A 13,925-nucleotide genomic window follows, 5' to 3' on the forward strand; every position below is an offset into this window, starting at 1 on the left:
CCCTCACGTTTCTAGAAAAATGCTTTCCCTGCATTGTATTATACTCTGTGAGAATTTAAGTATCATTTTATTATCATGGATTAAAAAAGCTGAATATTTTTCCTTAAAGAGTAGTGAAATTTGGCTCTGGTTGAGTGATTATCATTATGGACATCTGTTTTGAAATGTCACTAGACCTATTCTGGTATGATTGAATTTCATTTCACAATACAAATATAATGCAAAATCTATTTCTCTCAGATTTATGTAGTTACAGAAACTGTCACTTAAATTTTCTTTATTACTATGTATTTTATATTGCATATGTAATAATTTGCCTTCTCTAGAACAAATTCATTCTACTGTCACATTTCACACAAATAAGGAGACCTCCTTTGCATTATCATTTCAGTGTGATGAAGAAATTTTATTTAATTACCTGAAATGCTCATTTTTATGAGGGGAAAAAGATCAGACCCAGCCCATTTTTCAGGTTTAAACTTCTCCAGGTTTTAAATGTCATTTCACTCGTAGAGGACAGGAAGTCCTCCCAGCAAAGTATTCAAAGCAATATAATCAAAATATGATAAATATAGATGGATTATTAAAGGAATTGGTTGGATTTGAAAGCATTTTATTGTTTTCTGTCATCCCAACTACTGCACATTACAAAAAAAACCCCACAATAAAACAGCACCCAGTGTTTGAATTGCAGTTCTGTTACTCGTAGCCCAAAGCATTCCAACCAGTGGTTGAAAAATGCTCTTTGATTTCCCTCTGTGATACAGACATCTCATAGGAAACAGATGCCTGTCACAAAACATTTTTGTCAGTGTGACAACACCACCTTCCCGTGCTCCCTTGTTCATTGCTGACTGTGCTCTTGTTTCCCTTCAAGGTCTGGCGCACCTGATGATGGGCGACCAAGGTATGGGCTCTGTTCCTTTTCCACTCTGCTTTCATTGTTTCTTCTTGTTTTGTAGCTGCTTTGAATCCATCACTGCAACTGATGGGCAAATGCTTGAAAGCTGTCTTTGGCTGCAAATAAACACATGGTTTTAGTCACATCTTTTCTTATTTCATTTTTTGTTTTTTTGTTTGCTCAGTAAGCTTTTGTCCTTCCTGCATCCTCAACTCCCCCTCTTGCAATACAATAACTGAAAAGAGGTGAGAGAAATAAGAAAGTGATTAAGAAAATTCCATGTATCAGAAAATACAATTATGGGTGATTCTGTAAAATTAAACAAAGCGCAAGACCACTCTTCAGATAGCTCCTGAAAGAAGATACTCAGCTTGCCACATTGTACACATTGAAGAGTCCATTTACATTAATGCATGGCTGATTGGAAATGTGCAGAAAGCACCTGCTCCTGGCTTCTGGAATGCTGAGAGTACAATTTTGCTACCTAACAAAATCAGTGATTTTTTTCCTCCTAACCGTTGTCCATGTTACTTTTGTGACAGTCTTTCTTATCTAAGCATGGGTTATTTCTGTGTTTCTCTGCATGTACATGATTGGGAAGAAATAAACTAAATCCCTAATATGACACTGATTGCATCTCCATTTGTCTTCAGGCACTTACCTTATACTTTGTCTCTTCATGTTCATATAGTATTGCATTTACATGTACTCATGACTCTTACTGTTGTTTCTCTCCTCTTCTTTATTCTCTTTTTGTCTGGAAATGCTTTCTTCATGGAACCATTTCACCAAATCCATAGGTAAAAGTAAAGGTATAACATGATTTTCTTTATTTTTAATGCCATCGGTATACTTTAATGTATATATAAGTAATGCAAATAAATGTCAAATTTTTGCACTGATAACATGAGGTAGGTATATCCTTAAATAAATATTTCATGGATATCATGGTAAGGAGAATTATCCTTAAGTACAGGCTGACCATTTTTAGTTTGTCTCCTGGTTTTTTGTGAGAGATGTAGAGCTTTGGCACTGATAAAGAAGGCTACAGTTATAGAAAGCGTACAGGATGAAATAACAGCCACATTTTGAGGTATGCCTTTTTCTGTTCTCAAAAAAATTGTAGTCTAAACCGCCAGACAAGGAAAAAAAGCATGATGTTGTTCAACTTGGACTCTCTGGAGATAATCTGTCCAGGGTCAGTCCACAGCTTGACGTAAGTTTTAAGTTAGAATAGCACTGACTTTAGCAAGTCTGCTATCAGCCAATCGCATTTGTCCTGAGATTTTCCTTGTATATTAATCACTTTGAGTGATATCTGAGACAAGAATTGGACAAAGAAGTGAGGAAGAATGAACGACAAAGAGAAGTGTTGGGTTATTTCAGGTTTTTTTATTCTTTTTGTTTCTTTATGTAAAGAATACCAGCCATGTATTTCTCTCTTCTGGAGGAGATGTGCAGTAGGGTCAAGACTTTTCCTGTGTAAATAAACACCAGGTTTTGCTACAAGGATACTTGTTCACAGACATCCTATAAATATATTTTTATAATAAGAAGATGGCCATTAAAAGCCATTTAATCTCTGTTATGTATGATGAATATTACAGTTCTATTCATCTTAAGCATTTGTCAGGGTGTGCCTACTCTTTGTATAGATCAGAAGTCCAATCTGCATGGTCATACTTTCCTAACTACTTAAATTAGAAAAAAACTTCCAGGTTTGTTGTTGTCTTGGCTTTATTGTCTCCAAACCTAGAAAGTTCACGTGATGCAAAGACTGTTATTAAAAATCTGTAGTGTCTCACTCCTCTTCGTATCAGACTCCCTGGAAAGACTGTGTACCTCTATAGCTGGGATACCATTTAAAGGGTTGTGTGTGTTCTGGAGCTCTAAATCTTCTTGCTTAGCAAAAGTTTTAAGTTATGAAAACCAATCTACTGATTTCTTTGTTTTGTAGGACCATTTTGTTTTGTTTGTTGTATGGCTGCTCCTTGTGTTTTTCTTAATAGTACCTTGTATGTATGACTTCCTTATTATTTCTTATTGCTATCTTACTCCTAATCAGTAGATGTCTTGGGTAGAGTTACCTTAAAATGACATGTTATAGTAACTGAACCTTGACACTATATATAATTTTTGATAATGAGGAATTATTTTTCTATTCTGTACACAGAATAAATTTTGTAGTATGTACAGCACTGATGAATTTATTTTTGTATGAAAGGATTGAAATATAAATATTATGAGGATATACTATGATCATTAGTTGATCTGGAGAGCAGATTTTTAGCAAAAAAAAACCTTTGCAAGTATTGTACAATACTTAGACACTTATATTTTTTATTTTTAGAGGTTTAACAACTATATTCACCAAAAAATTACTTTGTATATACTAGCTACATTTAATGTTTAATGATGTGCCATGTGACATAATTTGAACACCAGTCACTAGTCATCTAATCATTTGACTACATTTTGATTTTCATATTTTAATTTTTTATTAGATTTATCCTGTTAATATAGAAATAATTATTACTATGTTTTGATTATCACAATGCTTCTTCTGCAAATATAATGATGTATATCTGTTCAAATGGATGGGAAGGGTTTATATTTATACAAATGCCAGTTGCTTGTAACAGAAAATATCCCTCAATATTGAACCATGTCCTCAACCAGTGAAAAATTACCTCATTTTGTTGACTATCCTGAAATTACACTAATATCACGTACTGAAACATGTGACCTTGAAAGAGTTGTGATAACACACATGTGTAACATGTGACAATATAAGAAATTAGGAGAGTGATGGAAAGGAATGAAGGAAAAAAAGAGGAGCACCAGTTCAATCTTTCATTGTAAGTTCCATTCCTTGAGAGGTAGGGAAGGTCAGTAGCAAAAGTGATTGCAAAATTCTGAGTGATTATATCATGAATTATTCTTATTTTGGAAATGTAAGCAATAAAACATTTTTAAGAAGCTTTACTATGTAATTTGTGCTGAAGAGTATAAATGACTAAGTATCATCATCTCCTTTAATTGTATAGATATTCTTTGGGAAAATTGAAAAGGAAAAAAAAAAATCAATGTATCTTCAGAATTAGGGTAGGGTGTTAACAAGGCAGGGATCTGGTGTTGACAGAGGAAGGAGAGATGAGACAGCCTCTCCAATTGGGCAAGCAATACAAAATCCAGTAACATCTCACTGGATGCACCTGCTGTTTGTCATTTAGTTGTAAATATAAATTTGGATAATCTCCTCACAAAGTTTTTATTGAAGCTTTATCTGTATTAACGAAGCTGTCATTGTCCCTTAGAGAAAGGCAGAAACAAAGCTCAGAAGATGTCAAGTGCTGAGACCTCTGTCAGTACTTCGGGTCGTATAACCTGGTCTAGGTGCAAAACCAGCTGACACAAATGAGGGTATAACATAAAGCTGAGATCCCATGTAAAAGCTTGTCTCATAACTTTAGAACTACACAAAGTTGTTTCCTGATCCATTACTCCTTGTAGATGCTATTCCTAATTCTAGGAAGAGCTGCAATCTTTAGTTACACTGGCATTCATTTGTTTTCTGATAAGCATCGTATATGTTCAGAAATACTTAGGAGTTCCTTTTATGTCCCATGGAGATCACCTACTTGTAGTCAACTTTAGCAGTGGAGTTGTCACAGCTGTGGTGGAAAGACATAGACAAGGTAAGGTTTGTAAATGGGATTCGTGTTTTTATTAGATCACTTGAATATGCTGCTCAGAGCAATTGTTTGAATTTGAAGCAAATCTGGAATTTACTGCTCATAATAGACATGGAAAAAGATTTGTTTGCCCAAAACAAATGTTTGCCCAAAGAAACATTGTCTGTTTTCTCCAACTGTTGGAGGTGGTCTAATAAAACTACCATTTCCACCTATGGGCCTTACCTCGTCAAAGTCATGCAGAGTTATTTTGTAATTAATAGTAATACAACTAAACTTATATTACAACTAATGTAAAACACACAATTTCTTTTTTTTTATAAACCCTGTCTCCTTCTTTTCATATTCTTTTGATGAGCAATGAAAGGAATTTATAATTCAGAAACTATAATGTAGTGACATATATTACTTCCTTTTTTATAATGCACTTCTCATAAGCCTATGCATATTTTTATCCATAGTTTATTTCTATGTAAATAGCCTACTTTTCACTACATATATTACTCATTCTATACCTAAATAATATGTTCATACTCCTGTTCTATTACTTTGGAGATTATGTGCGGCTTTAAATCATGAACCACTCAGGTCCCTAGCAAACCATTAAATGTTAGCCAGATGAACAATAAGTGTTTATACCAAAGGATAGATAGCACAACTACAATTTACTGTATTAGATTAGAGGCTTTTAATGTGCTGGTATTTGGTGTGCTGTTTTTAATTGCTGAAGAAAGACTTTAGAATGGCAATTTATATGTGTCAACTTCTTGCCAAAGGAGGGCAAGTTTTGTATTGCACTAGCTACGGTACAGTATCTGTAACACCAAAGTGACGCCACTAACTCATTAATTATCAGTCCCACAATTCATTTGACAATTGGAAAATTAGGACACTGAAAAATAAAAACAATTTAAATAAATCCTTCAACAATCATGAGCATTAAAATGGTGTGTTATGTAGTGCTTACACAAACATCACCTTGTGCCAGTAACCTCCCCTAACATCAAGCTATGTGGAATTCAGTCATTAACCTTACTGCGACCACAAGTTCATCTTACTGTGATTTTCGTTTTTTGCTCTGTTTTCAAAGAACTAAAATTGTCTTGGCCTCTTACACTCTCTGTTCCTCAATGAATTGTTGAAAAGCCTATACTATTCTCATCTGCTTTTGTGTGAGCTGCTTCAAAGTGGGTCTGCGAGACATCCATCCTCCAGCCTTCCTTGACCTGAGCCACCAACAGTCCAGAAACCGTGTAAATGCTTTGGTACAGCCCTGAGCTCTAGCACAGCTCATTATTTTTGGCTCAGTGCCTTGTTGCCTTGGATTCAGTTACATGCCTTCTCAACTGCAGCTGGCTTTTGCCTGGCAAGTGCAAAACATGGATGGAGGGCATTCTTGACTCTCTGTACTTGTTCACATAGTTGTGTATCCTAGGTGATAGCAGCTTGTTTGAAAGACTCACTGTTAGAACTGAAGTGAGTTAATTTAGGAGTTTTACACATGATGGGGTTGCCAAGGTCGGGTAACTGAAATGGTTTCTAAGTGACATTACAGCAGAAGAATGGATAACTTGCGCTTCCCTGCTCAGTCTCACAGTTGCTTCTACTGATAAAAAAATCAATAATGTTTAAAATTTATCCTCACTTTAACAGGTCACAAACATCCTGAAGTCTTGTATAATTTACAAAATTATGAACATGAGAATTTTAAAAGTATTCTCTATGAAATTAACATGATTTTTAATGAGAATTACATTTTTTAATAAATTAGTGAACTAAAATATAAAGCTCTTCAAAGTACTCCAAAGAGCAGTAGCTACACATAATATCTTTTCTATAATGACTTTTTTTTCCTAAAGAACCTCATAAATAAATAAACAAACAAACAAACAAATAAATAAATAAATAAATAGAGGCTGCTGTTCACAAAAAATATTACAATCAAGTTCTTGTGTAACCCATGCCCCTTTGCCTACACATATATGTTCCAATAAATATTTATACTAACCTTATATTTTAATGGTCAACATGTTCAAATTTTTGTTGAATATCATAATGAACTATACATTAAGTGTTTGTTGTGGTGCATTGAAGTAATTTCCTTATACTTCAGTGGGTGATGCCAAACAACCCTGGAATATGTCATTTGAAGATGCAGATTCAACTTTATGTTGAAATGTGATCAATTAATGGTCCCTAAGGAGAAAAACTGTAGCAGAACATGAAGAAGTTTTCTGTCTGAAGTATCTGGTTCGGAAGAAACCAATTGACATCAGGAACAGAAATGCAAATTCTGTCTTGTCACACATGTACCCAAAATTATATCTGAGATGTCTGGTTCCTGATCGGCAGTAAATAAGAAATGGTATGGACCTGCCACTAATATTAAGAAAATCTTTTGAAGAAAGGGGAACACATTTATTTTTAAAATAAAGTCACCACATGGTCCACATATCCAGTCCACACCATGAGTTCTAGCACCTTTCCATCACCAAAATAAAGCATTTACCATATTCTGAATCATTCTGACATCACTCAAAATTACCATGTATCATATATACATAGGTATGTATGTCATAGATCTATTGATTCAGTGGAAAGAAAATAAATGTACAACTGTGAGGGATTTAATGTATAAGAAATGTTATATTTTCAAAAGTGTAGACTTCTGCTGGGTTCAGAAAACATTGTAATGTAAGATAGTACATAGCTAAGATTTTGGCTTCCTCAACACAAGGCTCCACTTTGAGCATCCAGAAGATGCATGTGCTGACAGAAAACCTTTCAAAATAATATTAGATCTCATTCAACATGAAAGATATGTATTTCAGGTCCAAAAGTATGAGGGGATTTATTGAGGATGGAAAAAAGTTAAGCTGTCACTCTGAAAAGGTAAAAAAAATATTTAGCAGGTAAGCAATAAAGAAATAGGAAAAGAAGGCATGTCTTCCTTAAAGCAAACTTTTAATTTATATATATATAAATGTACACAGCAGAGGAGAATTTAAAGCCGCAGTGATCTGAGTCTTTTTTGCACAATGAAATTCCATGAGAGTTTTATACACATTTCATAGGCATTTCCAATGAAACAGATATTTGAGAGAGGTGTATTCCTTGGATATTCTGTAGAATATCCTGGAACCTTCCTGTGAGCCAAATACATTGGTAGAGTGACACTAAAGATTTCAGCTTCACTCCAAGATTGCACTACAGCTAAAACTTTCCTAGGATAAAATTCAGTCCTTGAAATCTACAAGAGCAACTAAACAAATGAGCCCAACAGACTCTAATTTCTATTATTTCAGTGAAAATCAAAAGTGATTGGAGATTATTGTACATCTCTCTTAGAACAGAAGTCTCAACTGATTTTGACATTAATCCAATCAATCCCGCTCAAAGGAGCTTCACTAGCTAAGTGGAAAGAAATCAGAGCCCCAAGGAGGCATATTTTCAAACATCTCTAAGGTTTGTTTACATGCAGGCATACTAAATTCCAGAGTAAATGATCACAATTTCTAAAGAAACTAAATTTAAAGAAAGTGAAGAACTCTTAAGAAAACCACTTTAAAATTGTATGAGTATAACTGAAAATGTGGACTATGCTTTCTAAATGCACATCATAGTGATATTTTTCTACCAAGAATTACTCCCTGCAAAAGAATTGAAAGAATATTTAAATAGTCTGGTCAAAATTGATTGTTCTTGTAGAAATAAAAATGCTGCATACAAAATATTTAACCTACTCTTTAATTTTCTTTGGCTGTAATAATATGCCAAGCTACTTAGAAACAACCGAAATTTGAATTATCCAGTCTTCTTGAAAGTCTTTTAATTAAACAACATAATTTGCACTGATACTAATAGTGTATCTATTTCTTGATATTCAAGTCCTTCTATAACCCTGACGTTCTTAATTGCTTGAAGGTGGCTTTCTATCTTTACTTCAAGGATTTATCGAGAGCAATTAAGTATCAGTAGAACAGTGAAATTGTGCAATGAACTGGAAATTTAGGAGCACAAAGGAGAAGACTTTCATAGGAAATGAGTATGAACCATGGAACATTGACTTTGCTGTGAAGTTCTGCCTTCATCGTTCTTTTAATGGTTTCCATAGATACCAACCTGTTATCCAGATATCTTTTTTCCAGACTTGGGAGGAAACAAAAGTGACTGAATCTCTGTATTGAATTAATTTATTCTAGAGAAGGAAGTCCTTTTTATCCTCATTAAAGTATATTCTGGTTTTTCTTCTGTTGGCACTCACAATAATTTTCTGATCAGCACAGCATTTCATTTAGAGGCTGTTTTTGTAATTTGCTATTATGACTTAGATATTCTGCTAATTTTGTTGCCTGCTTACAGTAGACATTTGTTCTTTAAAGAAAGGAAATATCTGGACTGATTCACTGACAACTAATAAAGCTGTATAGAAGCAACCTTGGATAACAAGAGGCTACCAGAGAAACTTGTAAGCCACACCTGGCACAGTTGGCATCACAGTATTGACTTGAGTAGTTTCTCTGTATGGGGGTGGAAAGAAATAAAAGCAGCTGGGTCTAATTCATGTCATCTGCCTTTGCATATTCTTCAGACAGAGGGGAGTCTGCCTGGAAAGTAAAATTCAGCAGTAAGTGAGTATATCTAAATTTTCTACTGGAGTACCCTTAGTTAATAGGTCTGTCCTAATTCCATATCTTGAGTCGTGGCTATCCCATTTTCAAGATTATCCACTCAAAGGAAAAGAGGCAAAATATCTTCCTGTGACCATTAATATTCTACTTATGAAGCATAATTTTTAGCTGATTCCGCTACATTGGTACTTATGTGACCCTGCTCCCAACCAACAGTAACATCTCTCTCTAGGACTAAAAGTCAGAAATAATTTACCTGATTTCCTACTTCATTGACCCTGAGTATCTTTATTAGGAAGAACTTGGGTCATTTCAAAAAGGTGCCAGATAAGTGCTTTCAGTCTCAGAAAAAAAGGCATTACATACATTTTGCTGGTAATACAAGCTGGTCTTTTGATTTCCTCAGTTAATGGCTCTGCTTAATCACTCGATCTTACAAGATGCTTTAGTATTTGCACAAGTCCATGAGAAATCTTTAAAAAAAAAAAAAAATTACCAAACTCATTTATAGGCAAATCACCATTGAAAATTATGTTTGTGTACATGTAAGTTACAAGATGCAATTTTGCTATGAAACCTGTGCAAAACAAAGCATACTTTAGTTTTAAAGCGAAATGCCTCTTTGACAATGATATTTGCACTATGAATGGATGATTATGTAAATGGATATTTGATATTATTTGTATCAACTGCAACTACTGACTAGTTGTTATGTAGTTTTCAGTTTTAGAGGAGTCATTTGGGTGTAGTTCTATTGAACTGTAACACTAGTGTTTGTTTCCATCGTCACAAAGATGATGCGAGATTTCAAAAATTTCTATTTTAATTTAAACATCCCCAGCTCATTGTGGCACAAGTACTGAACTGGTGTTCTGATTTCACCTGAATGCTTGTGCGAAGTATGAATTTTGGAGGTATCCTTCAAGGTACTTACATTATTATACACATTCAAACACATGAAAATGTAGTTGTGTCTTTGTCAATCATGAACTGATTTTTTAAATGTCCTTAGCAGATTTTTTGTCTCTATATTTCTCTGCAATGAATTATTCAAATAAGAATACAGTCCATGACTCTAACTGTATTATAATATTAGAAGAAAAATTTTATTTCAGGAAAGAATCATATAAAAGTATCTAAGTACAAGACTGAAGGAACAAAAGTAAACTTGGGAATTGGTAATTATGTGTGATTCTTGTGCAACATATTTATCTGTATAGAACTGCTGTATTCACACATAACCATATATCCTATATGAGACAGGATATCTCTAGCAAATCTGTGGTCTGAACATTACAAAAAGCCACCTGAGTCCCACTGTTGGTTGACTGCTACATACTTCCTCAGAGCAGAGAAAGCAGCTGTTCAGACTACTGTGAAGAGGGTAAATTCTTTTATTCCTATTGAAATTACTGGGAAGCACTGAATACATGGAGTAAAACAGATCAAGTAATTTATATTTCCAAACACAAATTCCTCAACAATTTTTATTAGTATATACACATTTAGGTACATACATGTAGCTGCATTCAGGATGTAGACAGGTAAATATATACAGAGAAATAAAACCTGCTGTATTTTATGAGTTTACCTCGCAGGAATGCCTCTATCTCAAGTTTTATATAATGACAAATATGTAATAAAAATTACTAATGTGTAATTCATAAGTCATTCATAAATGACAGTTATGTGTCATTTATTCTCTCTTCCAGGAAAACACATGTATTTGATATTTATTCAGTGTTCTAAAATAGATGAGAGAGTTACACCTTGCTAACAGAACTACCCATTTCAGTTGTCCCTGAAATGAATAGGCTTGTTAAAGAAACAGGTTTTTGAAAATTCTGCATTTATTGAGCTGTTATAAAAGTAAACCGAAAGTCTAATAAATATTTTCCTTTTCAAAACACCTAAAAGATCTGTATATCAGCCCTATAGCTTTTAGTAAGTACATATAACTCTCAGAAATGTACATATATCTAGGTCATGCTAATTATCCACCTTGGGAGGCAAAAATGTGCCTATACTTCTCTACCTAGTTGGCATACTCTTGAGACCCAAGTCAGAAGAGCAGACTTCAGGAAGTCTAAAAATACATTTCCTAAGTTCTTAGCCATTAAACTGTTTAAGAGAAGGTCTCTCATGCACTAGCCGACAGCCTGTAATTTGTTTTATGCAGGAAATAAGACTAGACAATCAAAAACAATCTTTCTGGCCTTGAAGCCTATAGATCACACAGAACAGAGAAATTACTGTGCTAAGATGTAAGAAAATTGTGAGACATGAAAAGAGCCACACCAGTATTACTTTATTAGTAATACTTTTATCGTATTTCTTGTGTAGGTGGGGATTTTGTTACATAAGAATGTAACATGAAAGCTGAAACACCTTCATGGAAAAGCCTCAAACATGTATGGAAGTGTGAATCAAAAGGATATTAATCTTTCTCAAACTCCAACACTTTGCTGTGGTTATGTATTTTGAATACTTTAAATTGAATGCTACAGTTAATCTCATTTTCAGGAATGTTATGCCATTCAGTATTTTTATTTTACATAAGTTCTCTTAACACATTTACAACAGGGTATGGGGGTGTTTGAGTTATAATGTAAGAAATGAGCTTACCATGTTATAGAGTGACTGGTGCACCAGATAAACCCTGGGCAAAACATTGTTGTGAATTATTTGTTCAGCAAAACTGGAGCTGTTCATTTTTGCTGTTTGGGATGGTGAAAAATGCTTATGCAAAGCTGACAAATTAAATGAGGAATAGAATTATGATCTAATCTAGGAAGTGTTATAAACTAGAGGCTAATGCAGTCCTATAAGAGTGCTCTGAATTACTGAGAAGATTCAAACTCATAAGACCCAGAGTTTTAATTTAAAAACTGAAGTCAGTGTTCTAATATTTAGTTTCTCTTTGAACCTCACCATTCAAATATATATTCACTGTAGGTTAAGCAGTCTTCTTTAGTTGCAATATGCTCGCACAAAAGGAGAGCATGGAATCATAGGCTACTTTACTGAAAGACTTATTATCCTACATCAGTTATCTTTATTCATGAAGGCTTCAAATACTTTCTTAAATTTCAGTTTTACTGTAGCCAGGAAAAGATCCTGTTATTTGCTAAAATTCAAGAGAACAAATGGGAGTGTGTAGTTTCTCCTAGAACATATGAAAAATATTAAGGAGTTATTTAATTCAATGAAGTTAGAATATTTCTAGTTTAAAAGAATTCCAAACTTTTCTCTCATAATACATGTTGAATATCAGAGAGAAGGAGGAAAGCTAATTTTTGAGGTATATGTTCTATACCTCGTTACAGTTGTTTAGCTACACACCTTGTAGACGAACAGGCTCTGGGTTATTAACATCTTCTTATTGTTTGACAATTTATTAATGCAATGGGTAAAATATATGTGCAAGTAGCTGAATATATACCACTGGGAGAATACAATAGCATATTCATTTTTGTGGGGAAAAAAGTCCCTGCTACAATTTTTTACCATTCATTACTCAACACATAATATGGAAGCATCTCTACGTGCAGTAAGTAGGAGGCCCATCAGTGAACTTGCTCCGTGGGGAAAAGGCACAGGGAAGTGGGAAACTGGACGTTTGGACTGCTCATGTCAGGAAAAGCTGAGTGCTATTTTTCCATATCTTTGGACTGTGTTCGAACAGTTCTGGTGCTGCACAGAGGAACAGGCTTCAAATGCACGCCCGTGGTTCCTCCTGTGCTGCTCTTTGGTGAGCGTGGGGACTTCAGAAGCGCTGCGAGCAGCTTCCTGCTCGGTCTCAGTGTCGTCCCTCAGAACTGGCAGCGTCTGATATTTTCAGATAATTAATTTATTAGAAGTGCTTGAGAACAGGGCATGTTGAAATGTCACTACAAGGATGCTATCATATTTTCGAAAGCTGATACAAAGTAATTGACAGCAAAAAGCAAAAAAAACCCACCCAAAACAAAACAAAAACCCAAAGAGCAACCCCAAACCCTCCAGCAGTTATAATTAGATCATTTTGTATAATTTGTGTTGGACTGTAATATTCAAATTCACATAAATGAGTACATAGGAGAAAAGCACCACACAATCTGCTTTCCTTTATATTTACCATATATTTTATATTTATTTTATCCTGCATTATGTCTGTTTTCCAAGAGGCATTGTTTAGCAGAACTGATGAAGCCCATTCATGGTTGCACAATGTCTGTCATTATGCTGAAGGACTAAGGAAAACCTAACTGGCAGTTAAAGCATGAACTTTCTATACCTCAAAATATGGTTCTCAATGACTATTTTGCCCTTAGTATATCTGCTGACAGTTTCAGCAGATGTTTGAGTACCTGACTGTTGATGTACCCAGGCATGTTATTTGGAAAAACAGCTTTCCAGTACTCCAGAATTGCTATATCTTTGATTCAAAAGCTAGATTAATTTGTTTTTAGTAACTCTACATAGAACTCCTCTGATCACTTCAGTGTTTGAGCTTATTGTAGTGGTTTTGTCTGTGAGTAGACACTGAGAATAAAACCAAGCAGACATTAGCATCAATCAGGATGGTTTGGGAAGAGAAATTTATCACAGAGCAAGAAAGAAAGAAGAGAAACTTGTTGTTGATAGGTGTGTATTGTTACTTAAATTAACATTATTGCTTTCTGTACTTGAGCTTTCTTTACAACTTACGCAAGTTGC

The 13,925-nt window shown here is 34.4% G+C and overlaps 1 protein-coding gene across 22 annotated transcripts in view; it reads left to right on the forward strand.

Moving 5' to 3' along the window:
- The window catches only part of NRXN1 (neurexin 1), a 705,404-nt gene that overhangs the window by 75,834 nt on the left and 615,645 nt on the right, over positions 1-13,925 (forward strand). For 10 of the 22 annotated variants that reach the window (XM_029965156.1, XM_029965167.1, XM_029965169.1 and 7 more), the window contains 2 exons: positions 878-907; positions 1,702-1,713. The exons of 5 other annotated variants lie outside the window; for them this stretch is intronic. In XM_029965156.1, coding sequence (XP_029821016.1) covers positions 878-907; positions 1,702-1,713 — 42 coding nt within the window. The remainder of the gene's footprint in view (positions 1-877; positions 908-1,701; positions 1,714-13,925) is intronic. 7 more of the 22 variants (XM_029965155.1, XM_029965160.1, XM_029965168.1 and 4 more) reach the window with 1 other exon arrangement.

This window comes from Manacus vitellinus, unplaced genomic scaffold, assembly GCF_001715985.3.
Source record: "Manacus vitellinus isolate BGI_N305 unplaced genomic scaffold, ASM171598v3 scaffold_8_pilon, whole genome shotgun sequence".
Lineage (NCBI taxonomy): Eukaryota > Metazoa > Chordata > Aves > Passeriformes > Pipridae > Manacus > Manacus vitellinus.